General features: G+C 36.0%; 1 protein-coding gene across 2 annotated transcripts; it reads right to left on the bottom strand.

Moving 5' to 3' along the window:
* Positions 1-14,906: 14,906 nt before the first annotated feature.
* LOC134790207 (cilia- and flagella-associated protein 20) lies at positions 14,907-16,606 on the bottom strand. Of its 2 annotated transcripts, XM_063761043.1 has the most exons (3): positions 16,508-16,606; positions 15,547-15,775; positions 14,907-15,404 (listed from the first exon to the last, which is right to left on the bottom strand). In XM_063761043.1, the coding sequence occupies exons 1-3, from the start codon at positions 16,540-16,542 to the stop codon at positions 15,087-15,089; spliced, it is 582 nt and encodes a 193-aa protein (XP_063617113.1). In that variant the 5' UTR covers positions 16,543-16,606; the 3' UTR covers positions 14,907-15,086. The 2 variants fall into 2 exon arrangements, with proteins under 2 accessions (XP_063617113.1, XP_063617112.1); XM_063761042.1 differs by lacking the exon at positions 16,508-16,606 and having other exon boundaries at positions 15,547-16,007.
* Positions 16,607-17,778: the final 1,172 nt, after the last annotated feature.

Genomic DNA, 17,778 nt, shown 5'->3' with positions numbered 1-17,778 from the left:
CAACCAAGAAAGTGATCTACCACTTTCTTGGCTGACTGTACATAGGCAGGGTAGGTGGACTGTTGTTTGATCAGCCTAATCCAAAGGATTAAATAATAAATATTATATGACAATAATTACACAGATCGACATAGCTCCACAGTAAGCTCAATGAGGCTTGTGTTGTGGGTACTAGACCACGATATATATAATACACACAAATATATACCTATATAAATACTTATATACTTACATAGAAACATCCATAACTCAGGAACAAATATGCATTATTGCGATAAGTTAAGTTTTCTTACTATTAAGTTATTCCTTATCGAAGAGATCGTAAACCATTGTACTGATGTGATTTTAAACCCTGACGATGGAACTGGAACTGTTTAAAGGAACCGTGGCCGTCATTTCAGGCCGTGCTGGCGAATCGAACGATCACAGTGATAAGCATACATCGGATTCTAGGGGGCAAATTGTATGACGGGATCCCTATCCGCCATACAATTTGCCCCCTAGAATCCGATGTTTGGTGATAAGTGTACGTAACTTTGCTATCAAGATCTATAAGTACTTACTTTTTAGATTTTTTACACACAATTCAACGAAAATTTATTTATTTAATTCCACGCAAACGAAGTTGTGGGCGGCAGGTAAGTAGTCCGACATAATTATAGGCTATTATAGTAAAATATTTTTTAAGAAATATAGGGCCATCTCATCCATCACCATCAGCCACCCAACATTATAACATAACACAGACATCATCCAGACGTCACTAGGCTGCTGAGGAAAGAAAATAGAATAGTACGTTTTGGAAAATAATGAAACAATTCGTCTCTGTACTATACGAGTATACGTATTAAAATTAAAAGTCTCGGGGATCGAACTCAGATACTTTGCGAACAATTAGTGCCAAGCCAAAACATACGCTCGATCGTACCTCTAAGCTAAACCGAAAAAGTGGCAGATTATGATGTTGACTCCACGGTAGACATTATAAGTAATAATGGGACTGATGGTCATCATTATCCCAAGAAAAATCGAAGAAATAAAGGAGAAGAAGCCTGGCCGTGAGCTCCATTCCCAGTAAATAAAAAGTTAAAAACCATGATTACGCGAAGCAGAATTTTGACTGCACGAAACAGCGACATCTACGTGTAAACTTATCTAAATGTACGGATATTTGTTCAACTTTCAATTGTAATTTATATATAAGATACCTATTTATATTCAATTGTAATTTATTTTTGTTATTGTACATAAGGCCGTAGGCCCGACGTGAGGTTGTCAAGACACTTTTCCTACTGGGTCGTGTTTAAGCTCCAACTTCCCCCTCTCGTGTGACGCTTCGGGCCTTCAACCCTACGCGGAACTCGGCCTTCGGCCTTCGCGAGCCTCGACAATACTTAACTTTGAGTGTATACCCTAAAAATCTACCGATCACTATGCCTATTTTATAAAGCTACAAATTACAATTTACAAGCGGAAGTCTCGTTCTAACACATAGGGTTAGAAAGAGACTTCCGCTTGTAAATTGTAACTTGTAGCTTTATAAAATAGGCCACTGGTAGGTACATACCTCTGTACCTGTATTCTTTTTGTATGATGGACTTTTAAAATTACAGGTGAGCCCCATGTTTCCAACCAACAAGACAAACGAAAGAGACTGCAGGCTACACAAGTACTACTATTGGATATCTAGCAGGTCAGCTAAATTCAATTAAAGAGAATTATGAATTTGTCACTCTAAATACGCCGTAATGGGAGTAAACGAGAAATATGCCCGCAATTTGCAAACTTCGGTGTTCGCGGTAGACTCCCAGCGCTGATTTAAATATCGTTTTAAGTAGATAATTTATAATCCATGCATTAGTCGTCCTACGTCTTGAAATATATTTTTCATTAGATAGCTTTATTTTTCCACTTTGAGCTATGTGAAGTAAAATCTGCTTGAGTGTTTGATTACAGTCAACAAAATAGGTATATCTATTCATGCACCGCAATATAACAGCGATAGGTACAGGAATTGCGAACTTGTGTTAATTAAGACGAAACAGGAGCTGAGTTTTAAATATTTTAGGTAAATATACCCGTCTCGCTAACGGAAGCGGCTCCTTAATTAAACTAGTGCGATAAGGACAAGGCGAAAAATCCTGCGTAAAAATCTCAAAAATGGAGGTTTCGTACTCGACTGTTTCCTCCTCCAAAACTTAACCAATCGTAACCAAATTTGGAAATCTAAATAATTATGAAATTATCTGTGTTGGACCGTTTTGCTTTTTTGGCTAATTGATGTCAGTTTTGAATACTAGGCCTCTCATTGCGGCATAGTCAATGAGGCCATTTTTGAAGGGCTCTAGCGCCTTAGAAAACAAAAATATCAAAAAAAGCAAAACGGTCCGACACAGATATTGACAATATTAATCGGTGTTGAAAAAATCATTGCTCTAGCATCAAAACCCATGGAGGAAACAGTCGAGTACGTTTGTATGGAGAAATGACCACTCCTGTTGGCTCTTAAGCCATTCAATACACACTCGTGTGTAAATTTATGTTTAAAATATCTGGGAGACCAAGCTTAGCTCGGAAAATATATAATAATCTCAAAAATCCGCGTTTTCCCAGATATAAGACCTAGTAGCTAGATCGACTTTTCGCCCCCGAAAACCCCCATATAGCAAATTTCATCGAAATCGTTAGAGCCGTTTCCGAAATAAATAACAAGAATTGCTCGTTTAAAGGTATAAAATAAGATAAGATAAGATACCGCCCATTAATTTCTATATTTTTTTTGTAAATACATAATTTACATCGCGGTCGGGGATCGAACGTACGACACGGGTTTAGTTATTAATTTTGAAATCTTTTACAAGCTTTTATTTAGTTTCACCTGTCCCGTTGTCTGTAATCAAATCTTGCAAGTTAAATTTGATCTCCACTTCCCGGTGTCCGATTGAGCTGAAATTTTTCATGCATGTATAAATCGGATGACAATGCAATATTATGGTACCATCGAGCTGATCTGATGATGGAGAATTTAAAAATAATATACGGCAAGTATGTAACAATTATGAATCTAATACGATCATTTATATTCTTCTGCTTTCATAAGTAATAGCAAAATAGTTACTGATTTTTAAAACGCGCTTTTCAATTAAAAGACATGTCAAGATCGCTTACCTTCTTTCAAGTTATTTCTAATGCTAAAAAAACGAACTATAACAATTAGTAAAGAACATTATTTATTTAGCTGAAGCATATTTTTTTAATCTTGTTAAAACTAAAAAAGGATACAAATTGCAATCAAAATTACAAATAATAATTAAACACAAAAAGTTCACCTTTCCTGGGAATCGAACTCAAGTCACTTATGCGATCACACTTTCTGACGAAGCAAAATGCCAGCAATATGACTGTAAATGAGGGCTAGCGTTTCTTTGCTCACCAGTTGGCGCCACTGTTGATGGTGGTCCAGAAAAACAGAAGATATCAAAATTTTTACATGCTTATTTTTCTAAATGCATATAAGTATTTTAGTTGGCACTTTTTTTATAAGTACCACTAATATTTATTGAGCTATAGCTATGGTTTACCATGATTACAATCAAAGATTTATCACAATTATGAATAAGGAGTGAAAAAAGCGATAATTAAATGAATAAGGAGTGAAAAAAGCGATAATTAAAAGCTTGAAACCCTCAAAACTTCTATACATTTGACATTTTGAAAGATAATCCATCCATCTACAATAGCGCGGGTTTACTTATTAATTTTGAAATAAATATATTTTAAAATAAACACAAAAAGTTCACCTTTCCTGGGAATCGAACTCAGGTCATATGCGTTCACACTTTCTTCCGAAGCAAAATGCCAGCAATATGACTGTAAATTAATGAAGTTGTTTTTAGAATTTTTAGGTTATTACAATAGTTACATAATGTTTTAAAACTCAATAAAATTTTCTTTGTTGCTTTTTTTTCAGAACACAAGAAGAGTCTCAAGGCTGCAGGAGTGCACTTAAACAGCGGACGATTTATAAATAGTTACGAAAAGAAGGTACTTAGTTCCAAAAGCTGCAGAACAATGTTACGGGCTGTGACTCCAATCTTAGGCGGTTGGTAAAGAACTTGTGCGGTAGTTTTCTAATAGAAGGCAACTGAACTTTGGGACTAAAACTAATTAAAAAATATTATACTTTTCTCAGTGAACATAATAAAAATGACCTTGATCCAGGCAGCCTACGGACTGGGTCAGTTAGTAACTTCTTACCAATCGCCTCAGTTAGGCCTCTCACTAAAGTCCAAGAAGCAGCGAGCAGGAGGGACCGAAAGTCAATGAGTAAATTTTTCACTCGACGACTATTTAAGGCACATCACACACTACCTGAATCAGTACCTAATAGTCAAATGGCACCTGTCTTTTTGTATAATACCGGTTATTACATCTACCCGGGGCCCAGGGCACTCTTTGTAGGAAGGCCGGTCAACGGTTGCTATACCATCCTAGTAAGCATTCTTACAGCAGTTTTCCGTTATACTTAATATCTAATAATACGTAACCCTTCGTATGCCTTTGTTAAACATTTGCTACTGATTTAATAACCTACTGATATGAATGAAAATTGTAAATTACAGTCCAAATTGTGTGGTACGTACTATCACGTACACGGGACAAGGCATACGAAATTTTAAGAGGAAATAGGACAGCCGCTTCAAACAAACGTAGTCCCCATTTTGCTCTCAGGATATTGACATTATGGAAAATTATTTTTACATAATTTAATTTATACTTATTATTCTTATTAACTATTATTACTTAGCTATGCCTCTACGTATGACATTTTTCTCTGCAGCTGACTGGTGGCAGACCCTCCAACGCGTTCGGTCCCTATAAGCTATAGCTCAATAAATTCAAAAAATAAAACGATGCGGCATGTCTGTGATTGATATGTACCTACTTGACATCAAATTGTGTAAAAATATTATAAATTATAAATTGAAATAGATGATTTGTTATGAAAGGTGATTTTGCGCCGGTCGACTTTTCAAATAGTTATTGTTAACGATCTTTTGATATTTTGTGAAAGGGTAACAGCCCAAAATGTAAAAAAAAAAACAAAAAGTTCTCCCGTGGCGGGAATTGAACCCAGGTCACAAGCGAACACTTTGCGTTGGGCCAAGCATACATAGATCTGCTTGCTAGATTAAGACCAAGATAACTCTGCAGAGATTTTCATAGTAGTCGATTAACAAAATATCTTTAATAATGTTAGTTATAAATTGAAATATATGTCCATCTATCCAGAGATAAATCTATCCTGTCATCCACTTTTATTCTATAAAAATGAACTACATTCATTTAACGTTTTTAGCAAATCAAGATAAAACAATTTTTTAGTTTTAAAACATTGTTAACGATCTTCTGATATTTTGTGAAACGGAAAAGTAACGGAAAAAATAAAAATAATAATAAACAAAAAGTTCACCCTAGGTGGGATTCGAACCCGGGGTCACAATGCGTGCACACTTTATGAAACCATGTTCTAAACCTTATTACAAAAAGCATAAGGTCCACCGATGGATAGTTAAGAGTATTGCTGTTTGTACCTAAGCCGGTTTTCTGAAAGAAGAAACTCAGCGCAAAAAGTAAAAAAAAAACAAAAAAGTTGACCGATGGCGGGAATAGAACCCAAGTCACAAAGCGAATACTTTGTGCTAAGTCAAACATACCTAAGCTGCTAGCTAGATTCAGACCAGACATGCAAGTGTTATATTTTAAATGTCAAACAGCTATGAAATTATGACTTTAAAATAACACTTTGCAAGACTTTGCTTTGAAAAACACTGCAGCGTTACCTTGGTCTTACTCTGCCACCCTAGTTAGTAAGCATGCTAAAAGCAGTTTTCCAGAATTATTAGTCGATTAATGTCTACAAGGAAAAATGACAAATTATAATAATGTAAAAAAAAAACCGCCCAAGTGCATGTCAGTATCGCGCACGAAGGGTTCCGTTACTCAAAAACCCTAAAAACGGGGAAAAATCACGTTTGTTGTATGGGAGCCCCATTTAAATATTTATTATAATCTATTTTTAGTATTTGTTGTTATAGCGGCAACAGAAATACATCATGTGTGAAAATTTCAACTGCCTAGCTATCACGGTTCATGAGGTACAACCTGGTGACAGACAGACGAACAGACAGTCTCAGATAACGGTTAAGTATACTATTCAGTTATATTAGTGTGACAGAGACATTGGGCGTTTCGTTCGCTACGGAGTGTAAACGATTTGCAACTTGGCTAAGCACCCAGCTTCCTCGCACATCTCTGGTGGAAACGCAGCCTAAACCTGTCATTTTAAGCATCGCCTTGGTTACATTGATTTAGAAAATACGATTCTCGACATTTTTTTTCGGACTATTCTCAGTTAGACTTTTAGTTTCATTTTTGTACTTCGTTATTGATACTTTTAGTCTTTTAAATTTCTTGACAATAATAGGTATTTAGACATTTTAGGCGTTATCCGTTTTCCGTTCCACATAATATCAGGACACTGTTACGTCCGTTACCAATATACTTTTTAAGAGGAAAGGTGTCGAAAAAATATTAATCATTGAATATTATCGGCAATTCAAGGCAAATATTTTTTTTTATTTTAAAATATTGTAAACAATCTTCTGATATTTTGTGAAACGGAAAAGTAACGGAAAAAAATAAAAATAATAATAAACAAAAAGTTCACCCTAGGTGGGATTCGAACCCGGGGTCACAATGCGTGCACACTTTATGAAACCATGTTCTAAACCTTATTACAAAAAGCATAAGGTCCACCGATGGATAGTTAAGAGTATTGCTGTTTCTACCTAAGCCGGTTGTCTGAAAGGAAAAATTCAGCGCAAAAAGTAAAAAAAAAGGAAAAAATTCACCGATGGCGGGAATAGAACCCAAGTCACAAGCGAATACTTTGTGCTAAGTCAAACATACCTAAGCTGCTTGCTAGATTCAGACCAGACATGCAAGTGTTATATTTTAAATGTCAAACAGCTATGACATTATGACTTTAAAATAACACTTTGCAAGTCTTTGCTTTGAAAAACACTGCAACTAACGTTACCTTGGTCTTACTCTGCCACCCTAGTTAGTAAGCATGCTAAAAGCAGTTTTCCGGAATTATTAGTCGATTAATGTCTATAAGGAAAAATTACGAATTATAATAATGTAAAAAAAAACCGCCCAAGTGCATGTCAGTATCGCGCACGAAGGGTTCCGTTACTCAAAAAACGGGAAAAAAACACGTTTGTTGTATGGGAGCCCCATTTAAATATTTATTATAATCTGTTTTTAGTATTTGTTGTTATAGCGGCAACAGAAATACATCATGTGTGAAAATTTCAACTGCCTAGCTATCACGGTTCATGAGGTACACCCTGGTGACAGACAGACGAACAGACAGTCTCAGATAACGCGGTTAAGTATACTATTCAGTTATATTAGTGTGACAGAGACATTGGGCGTTTCGTTCGCTACGGAGTGTAAACGATTTGCAACTTGGCTAAGCACCCAGCTTCCTCGCACATCTCTGGTGGAAACGCAGCCTAAACCTGACATTTTAAGCATCGCCTTGGTTACATTGATTTAGAAAATACGATTCTCGACATTTTTTTTCGGACTATTCTCAGTTAGACTTTTAGTTTCATTTTTGTACTTCGTTATTGATACTTTTAGTCTTTTAAATTTCTTGACAATAATAGGTATTTAGACATTTTAGGCGTTATCCGTTTTCCGTTCCACATAATATCAGGACACTGTTACGTCCGTTACCAATATACTTTTTAAGAGGAAAGGTGTCGAAAAAATATTAATCATTGAATATTATCGGCAATTCAAGGCAAATATTTTTTTTAATTTTAAAATATTGTAAACAATCTTCTGATATTTTGTGAATCGGAAAAGTAACGGAAAAAAATGAAAATAATAATAAACAAAAAGTTCACCCTAGGTGGGATTCGAACCCGGGGTCACAATGCGTGCACACTTTATGAAACCATGTTCTAAACCTTATTACAAAAAGCAAAAGGTCCACCGATGGATAGTTAAGAGTATTGCTGTTTCTACCTAAGCCGGTTGTCTGAAAGGAAAAATTCAGCGCAAAAAGTAAAAAAAAAAGGAAAAAATTCACCGATGGCGGGAATAGAACCCAAGTCACAAGCGAATACTTTGTGCTAAGTCAAACATACCTAAGCTGCTTGCTAGATTCAGACCAGACATGCAAGTGTTATATTTTAAATGTCAAACAGCTATGACATTATGACTTTAAAATAACACTTTGCAAGTCTTTGCTTTGAAAAACACTGCAACTAACGTTACCTTGGTCTTACTCTGCCACCCTAGTTAGTAAGCATGCTAAAAGCAGTTTTCCGGAATTATTAGTCGATTAATGTCTATAAGGAAAAATTACGAATTATAATAATGTAAAAAAAAACCGCCCAAGTGCATGTCAGTATCGCGCGCACGAAGGGTTCCGTTACTCAAAAACCCTAACGGGAAAAAATCACGTTTGTTGTATGGGAGCCCCATTTAAATATTTATTATAATCTGTTTTTTTGTTGTTATAGCGGCAACAGAAATACATCATGTGTGAAAATTTCAACTGCCTAGCTATCACGGTTCATGAGGTACAGCCTGGTGACAGACAGACGAACAGACAGTCTCAGATAACGCGGTTAAGTATACTATTCAGTTATATTAGTGTGACAGAGACATTGGGCGTTTCGTTCGCTACGGAGTGTAAACGATTTGCAACTTTGCTAAGCACCTAGCTTCCTCGCACACCTCTGGTCGAAACGCAGCCTAAACCTGAGATGTTAAGACATCGCATTGGTTACATTGATTTAGAAAATACAATTCTCGACATTTTTTTTCGGACTATTCACAGTTAGACTTAGTTTCATTTTTGTACTTCGTTATTGATACTTTTAGTCTTTTAAATTTTTTGACAATAATAGGTATTTAGACATTTTAGACGTTATTATTTTTAGTCATTTTTCCTTACGACAATAGTCGCCTAATTCGTTTTCCGTTCCACATAATATCAGGACACTGTTATGTCCGTTACCAATATATTTTTTAAGAGGAAAGGTGACGAAAAAATATTAAGCCTTGAATATTATCGGCAATACAAGGCAAATTTTTTTTTTTAATTTTAAAATATTGTTAACAATCTTCTGATATTTTGTGAAACGGAAAAGTAACGGAAAAAAATAAAAATATAAATAAACAAAAAGTTCGCCCTAGGTGGGATTCGAACCCGGGGTCACAATGCGTGCACACTTTATGCAACCATGTTCTAAACCTTATTACAAAAAGCATAAGGTCCACCGATGGATAGTTAAGAGTATTGCTGTTTGTACCTAAGCCAATACTGCTACCGGCTGTGGTGCCGGTAGACAGGTAGAATAACGTTTTTCGATTTTGTGATGTTGGCTGTAGTAGACCCTCAGATATCATTCGCGCGCCAAAAGTCTAGCTGTAAATTACATTACGACTGTTACGAGTAATAAAAGCCCGATATAAGTCGGTCATAAAATAAAAAAATAAATTGTTTATTTCCGAAAAATATTTCTTGGATACAGTTATAACAAAGCATACTAAAGCAATTCACATAGGTACCTTACTTATTGTGTACCTACTTAACTGACGGAAGGGGCGCAGCTATACGTTATAGTTATCGACAGTGATATCAGCATTTCACTTCTACTCTACGTATTGTTTACGTATTAAGCGTCGGGCGATACGTATTAATTATGTGAAACTAGACGAGTTTATTTTCGAATAGAGATTGAAATAAATCTAATTATTTTACTACAAATAGGTGTACCTAAGTATAGTATGTCAAAGGACTGTCTAATTTCAAACATAGACAGAGAGAATCATAGTATCTAAAGATCTTACACTAGTGCTAGCATCCAAAAGCAAAATATAGTTTTATTGTTCTTATTTACTGACAAATTGGTTTGAGCTACCATATCCATACTTTTTGAATATAATATAATTTAATATTTAATATTATAAAAGGAACTCTATCTGTCTGTCTGTTACCTCTTCTCGCTTAAATCGCTGAACCGATTTAGATGAAATTTGGTATTTAGATTGTCCAAGTCCCGAGGAAGGACATAGGATAGTTTTTAACCCATAAATCATCCCTGAAAGAGGTGAAATTTTGTATGGGGACTTAACAACAACTGCATAACAAACTTTGTCAATAGGAACTATACCGCCCGCGAGGTGTAGCACCGGCGCTGGTGTACGATTTAGTTGAAATTTGGTATAGAGATAGTTTGAGTCCCGGGGAAGGAGAAAGGATAGGTTTCATTCAATAAATCACCCTTTAAGGGGGTGAAAAGGGGCGTCGAAGTTTGTATGGGGAATCAACAAAACGCAGTATGGATAAAATAATAGCTACCTAAATTACTAATTCCACGCAAACGAAGTCGCGGGCAAAAGCTAGTAAATTATGAATTGAAATAGATGTCTTAAACTAAACAAAAAGTAACCACGCCCTCTAATTGCTGCCGAGGCCACAATCGACCATCGGAAATCCATGGTACAGTCAACGGTAAAAATATGGGTGTAGACAACTTACACAAAAATATGTCCCATAGTTCTTAATTCACTGACATAAGAGTTATGGGACATATTCTTGAAATGATTTGTACACCCATATTTTTACCGTTGACTGTACACCCGCCCTTTCGAAATTGCTCGGCAATGGTTTAATGTAATAAAAAGCGATATAAGCTATAAGCGCTTAGTAAAAAAAATATGTATACCTACTAGTCACGGTACTAAATTAATTAATAGGGTATGAAGCGTATTACTTAATTCTACTACTTTTTCTTCTTCATTTGACATGCCCTAACGGAAGTCGGCGACCGCCTTTGCCATCTCTCTCCTGCTCTTAGCCATTCTTACCAGTGTGGCTGCGTTATCCATGTTCGTCCACTTTTTTACGTTGTCAAGCCAGGTGACCCTCCTTCTTCCCCTTCCTCTCTTGCCATCAATTTTTCCTTCGAATGTTAGTTGTATTCTACTACTTAACTAGTGACAGTAGTGACCATATATTAGATTCCCGGAGAAAAAGAAAACTTCTATTTTAAAAAATCAGTTCGCGTGTGATATGCCGCAGAAGTGTGAAAAAGTGCCGAGCGAGAGCGGGGCAGCCTTTTTAAAAGTTGACACAGTAATATATATGAACATGAAAGGTATTGAAATCTGTAATTTTATAGTTTGGTAAACAAGTAATTGTCAGTAAAAAACTGTTACGAAAAAGAGAGTACTGAGCTATAACCGCGAAAATGAAAAGTTCGCAAATGGCGGGGATCTTTCTCTTTTACTCCAATGAAGGCATATAATTTTTCATTGCAGTAAAAGCGAAAGATCCCCGCAATTTGCGAATTTCGGTTTTTGCGATAGCCTCTCTGTTCTTTCTGCTTAAAATGCTCCACAGAAAAACGACTCTTCCCAAACTATAGATTAAGTACAGGTAAGTAGTTTACCTAGTTTATTTAAAATTAGCAAATACCTAAGTTAACAATGTAACGTTAGGTATATGGTCTGGCAAACCAAATTTGTTAGAAGAAAAGGCAGCAAATTGAAAAAAAATTGGCTGGAAAATTCTATCTCCCATATGAAATTTGAATTTCGCAACTAAATGCTTGGTTTGCCAGGCGATATTAGATATGTATCTGTATTTGGATACATGTGGCCACTACATGTGTATAAGTGGGTGAATCAACTTGTTTTACCACTTATTGCCATAGTTATGGTTTTCTGAACTACAAAACAATGGGTACTCATCCCTTTCTTTTGGGTGCTAGTATCAGCGTAACACTACAAAGACTCTTTCTGAAAGATTATTTGTCTAAAGTGTAATTCTATGGAACTTGCTAACTACTTATGTAAACAAAAGTCAGAAGTAAGTTCATCATTCAGAGACAATTTCAATATGTTTACGTAGTTGTATGTTTACATAGTTAGCAAGTTCCATAGAATGACACTTTATGTTTGATATGAGACAGTCCCTGGACACAATAGGGCTTATTACACTTATCCTGCCTTCAGACGGCTAACGATGAGCCGCGACGTCGGCCCCGATATCGGGCAAGGATCGTTTTACGTTTCATGTGGTTTCATGAAATATTGTCACATCGTTCACAATATTTCTTGGTGTAAAAAATAGTTCAACTACAAAAATATCAACCATGATTGCCAATTCGAGACAAAGTATATGTTACATGTCAAATATTGTTGACGATGCTCTTATATTTCGTGAAATGCAAAACGATCTTGCTCGGGCGCACCGTCGGCCACGATCGTATTAAGGCCCGACGGTGTGGAAGTGTAATAAGCGCTTATAATGTACATAACGTCAAGGAATAGTTGATCCACCCATTTTTTTTACTAGTTGTGACGTGGCTTCGCCAGTCTCCTTTGTGTCTTTTGAGAGTGTGTGGTACATGTATGGTAACGAATATTGTCAGCTAGAGGTCGGTTCTGTAACTTCCAACAACTTCTGTAAACAGGATTGACATCCGTACAAACATAGCTAACGTAATGTTACATTTTAAGTAAAAATTAAGGATGACTCACGCTAGACCGCGCGGGATCCGAGCCGAGGCGTTCGACACGTAATTTTCTATGACGGCTGATCGGTGTTCACGTGGTGCTTTCCATATAAAACGAAGCGCTGGAGCTCCGGCTCGGTCTCAGCCCTGTCTAATAGCGTGAGTCGTCCTTTATGGTGATCTCCTTAATAGAAATAGAAGGGCTAAATCTATCCTCTCACAAGTGTAACAGGATAATTTCTGCTGTGAGAGACAGCTCTTAGTAGCAAGTTAGCAGAAAGTATCCGGTAGCAGAAAAGGTATAATCCTTAGCCAGAAGATTCCTCCGACGATCTCACTCCTCACATTTTTTTTAGACAGAATAGCATAATCTAGTTATTTATTTGTGACTATATCCTAGAGCCTCAGCGCCCGTTTTTGTACCCGTTTACTATCTGTGAATTATGTAGAATATTGTAAAATATAGGTAGTAGGCAATATAAACTGACTACCTGATAATTATATATATTTTTTTATAATCAGGCAAACCACTAAGCTTATAATGTTTAACGTAGGTATTTTTAGACACTCGCGCGACTTGTAGGTACCTTTACAAACACCACCACCAGGCCAGTACAAACGGCAAATATCAATTTACGCTTTTCCTACTGACATATTGGTTTGCCAAACTACAATTATAATGTACCATAATTGGAATATGCTTAGGTATCGACTGCAATGTATTATTAGTTACTGCAATAAAGAATTTGTATTTCCAGTTCGATTGTCAAAGCCTCCATTAGTAGTACCTAGGTGATCATAGGTCCTAGATCCGGGTCATCCGGGGGCTTACGATAACTTGCTTACTCGTCAAGATATGACGAGTAATTATTGTATTTTAAATTGTTAAAAGATTTTTATAGTACTTATTGTTGTGTTGCTATAACTTTGTTAGTGGATTTGTTTAAAATTGCTGTTAAATGTTATAAAATTTGGTAAATAAAGTAATTTAACCATTTTTAAAGTTGTTTTACTTAATGATTAACAGGATGCCTTTAGTTTTTAGGGTAATCAAACTATTTATTATATTAATTTAACCGTACAAAGAATAGTTTTATTACCCTAATCAACCATGAACAGAATTAAAATTTCCCTAAAAAATTACCCTAGTGCAAGTTATTTTGACATATTTCGCTAGATGGCGTAGTGTCTCAACGCTGAGTGTATACTCTATCTCAGTATATATAAGTTACTCTATGGTATATCGTTACCGTAACATTTTACAAGTAAAGATATTAAAAAAATTAAGGAAATAATTCTTAAATCTAAAAAAGTACCCATTTTCGCTTATACACCACAGATAAGCCTAAACTGATAAGAAACTTAATGACACATCAACATAAATAAAGTCATGTCAGGACTGCAATTTCTGCGGTTGGTCATAAGTGTTTTATTCAGACACTTAAAAATAATGATTATCCAAAACATAACTTTGTACCTTACAATATTTTATCGGTTTCTTAGTCAATCGTTATTAAATTTATAAATTCCTAACATAATAAGTTCATGTGAGTTTCTTGTGATATTGACATGAATCATGAATCTAGTATTAAACTGGATTGGGCATGAGTGGTGGGGGTAACTGACAGTACGGGATAGTCTTACGTATCTTTCAGTAGGATTAGCAGAGAAAGCGCTATTGTTTGTCCTTGTCACAGTCTCACATATTTTTTGTTCCCCACCATTTTTTTAGTATGGATTATGGTGGGCAACAAATGAATTCGACCAATCACAGTGTCGCATTTGCGTATGTTTTGTCCCTTTTGAGGCACGCGTATACCAAAACTTCTATACGATCCTACCTTCTATGGATATTGATAATATCTTGGTCAAGCAGATCTTGTCAGTAGAAAAAGGCGGCAAATTTGAAAAATGTAGGCGCGAAGGGATATCGTCTCATAGAAAATTTGAATTTCGCGCCTTTTTCTACTGACAAGATTTGCTTGACCATCTATACATAAAATATTCCAGGGGTAAATTTTTTGAATAATATTGTCACCATGTGTAAAATATACTTTACACTACTCAATTACTAGTATTACTACATAACCCAGCATGAGTATTTCCTTATCTGTAGTCAGAACTGTCATGTCATTTGTTGTCACGTCACGCGGCGCGCGTGCGTTCGAGTAGATTTGTTGTTAATGCGCTGTAAATACTGGCAGCTTTCGCAGGTAGCCGGTAAACGAGCTATAATCGAGCATTTACAGCAGCGCCAATCTCATACAATTTATTTGGGGCTAAATAAAATATCTGTTTTTGTTATGCTTTTATATTTGTCACACAGTTACAACAAAATGATGCATATCAAATAAGTGGTGCACTGTCTCAGTTAGTGTCATTATACAAAAAAATAAACTTATAGGTATGCCTATTTTACTATAGTAATTACCATCTGTCGGTTACCAAGACGATTGTTTTTACTAGATTTGTTTATTAAGTAGCTACTGTTGCTTTTGCCTTATTCTGTATGGGTAGGAATAGTTTGAACTCTGCTGGCAGCTCATCCTCAGAGTACAATCTATCGGAGAAGTAAACTCTCCTTATTCTACAGTTTGCATGGATCTGGACCCTGAGTGTTTCTACATAATTAGTTCCATAAGCTCTCCGGGTGAAATCAGCCAGGTTAAATTGTATTTGGTTCCAGCCTTCATCAAGACGCATCGGCATGGTGCAAATGAATGGTTTCACACGAGTAGTTGACTGATAGTTACTTGCTCTGAACCTCCGTCGTACATTTTTGTCGTCCAAAACCTGTAACAACAAAGAATTATAAAAATGGCGGTAAAAACTAACCTTAAAATTATTTGGACTAATTTACAGAGCACATAACCTAACTTTTCCTTGTAAAGACCGTAAGCGGAACGGTATTCCACTAGTACTGTGTTAACCTTACCTGGACTTCGAAAGTGAAGTACTTTTTCAGGTTCTTAATAATCATAACTAAGAATGGTAGTTTGATGCCGAGCGTCTTCTTGGGGTCTGCAGGACATGTTATATACGTGGTGCTAACGTTGGTTCCGACAATTTCTAGCACCAGACTTTGAATGTCGTTGTCCGTAATCCTCTTTATGTGACCATTTCGCACCTTCTTGTCCCATATTTGCAAAGGTTTGCTGCCAATGCTGTAAAGAATCGAGAGGAAACCGGACTGAAATGTGTTTTTAAACATCTCTGCAGCGGCTACTGCAACTTCACATTTAGGGCACTGTTAACTATAAATGTTTGATCGATAAAGCGATTTCTTTCCCGTACACATTACAAGTTGACACAATGACAGTAAACACAAAAATTTTGAACACGGCCATTGGCCATGAGTTGTTATCAATACGAAGTTGCCGTAGCAACCATTGAAGGAAGATAGAACGTTCCGTTTCACAAATTTAACGCTTACGATAATGCTCTTGTAAAATATTATGAACACGTAAATAAAAACTACTTTGATAAAATAACAGCGGAATAGAAAGTATGCTTATCATTCAAGCAAAAACTTCCAGTTTTCGTAGAAAATAACATATTCTTTTAATAGTGAAACGTGACCTAAACGATACATTGCTATTAAAACATTATACCGTAAAACGAATCTTTCACTGTGTCGATTTGACAGATTCCATGCGATGCACAAAGTGCATAGAGGTCTGATTTTTTTTGGTTTTCCCATAATAATACAGCATTTTTCGATGAACAGTGAAACGAACTTTTATGTTTAAGTGTTAATGCTATAGATAATGGACTTAAGTTTGTTTATTTCATTATTGTGACTGAAAAAGTGCTTTAGCAAAAATGACGGCGGAAATGTCATCAAAGAGGTAAGAATAGAATGTATTTAGAATCATAATTAAGTTATAATAACCAACCACAAACACTCACTTAGCAGGACCAGTAATTTCATGGATGGAAACGTTAATTTTGACTGGTAATGCGGACAACCTAACCCCAACGGTACCTACTGACCCTCAATTGTGGGTAAAACCGTAAGCAGCGGTACACAATTCAAAAAAATATTGTTAGACACATTAATATGTACGATATAAAAAAATAATAACTTGAATGAAAATAACCTATACCATCAGACATCTAAAATGACAATGTCAAAATGACAACATATTCCAGTAGGTCATTCTTTTTTAATTATCTTTTTTCAGGGGCATTATACTATACAGCCACATTGGGTTATATCTCCTTTTTAATGTAATCTAATTTCAGACAGTTCTTTTGTTGGCTAGAGTTAGACCAAGAAAATAGCCTGCAATGATTTTGATTTTTGCATGCAGTGCAAGTGTTAATTTAATGTTGAACTACTATGAAATTATGATGCCTATACACTTGCACTTGTTAATATTCACCACTTACACTTACATTTATTAGTACTTAACTAACTATTATAGTTAAACTCAAATTCAACTGGTTTCTTATGAGTTTGTGTCTATCAATTGAACTTTGACAAGTAATTTTTAAATATTTACACATTAATTGCTTTAGTTTATAGTAACAGTGCTAAGCTACAGGAGGAGGCTCAACATATTAATAGATACCAAAAATTTTTCCCCTTAGTAAATTTATACTTTAGTTACATTACATTACTTACTTACTTACTGCTTACTGCTAGCCTTTCTCCGCAGACGTTTTGTCTGGTTGCCCTTGGCATAGGCCTCTCCCATATTCCTCCACGCGTCCCTGTCCAGAGCCTGTCTTCTCCATAAGGCTCCAGCCACCTGCCTGAACTCGTCTTCCCATCTCATTTTTTGTCTACCATCATTCCTTTTTCCGTCTCTTGGGTACCATGTTGTGATGTCTTTTGACCATTTTTCTCTTTTGTCTCGGAGCATGTGGCCAGTCCGCTTCCACTTTAGTTTTTTCATAGTGTGGTTGACGTCGATTATTTTTGTTCTCTTTCTAATGTCCTCCAGTTTTATTCTATCTCTAAGTTTAACATTCAACATGCTTCTTTCCATACTGTTCTGGCATACTTGGAGAGCTTTCCTTTCCTTGACAGTTAGGGCCCATGTTTGACATCCATATGTAAGTTACATTACATTAGGATCTTACAAGTGTGTCCCTGAGCATTGGGAGGAGCTTGCTACAGACAGGTCATCTTGGCGGTCGACCATCTTTAACCACATCAAAT

Source organism: Cydia splendana, chromosome 4 (genome assembly GCF_910591565.1).
Source record: "Cydia splendana chromosome 4, ilCydSple1.2, whole genome shotgun sequence".
NCBI lineage: Eukaryota > Metazoa > Arthropoda > Insecta > Lepidoptera > Tortricidae > Cydia > Cydia splendana.
This window is presented reverse-complemented; position numbering and strand designations above follow the sequence as displayed.

What these genes read in the sequence shown, in the direction of transcription:
- LOC134790207 (XM_063761042.1), bottom strand. Translation starts at nt 15,822, where the DNA reads ATGTTTAAAAACACATTTCAGTCCGGTTTCCTCTCGATTCTTTACAGC. An exon ending in ACTTCACTTTCGAAGTCCAG is followed by an intron (nt 15,405 to 15,546) that starts GTAAGGTTAACA and finishes TTGTTGTTACAG; the next exon opens with GTTTTGGACGACAAAAATGT.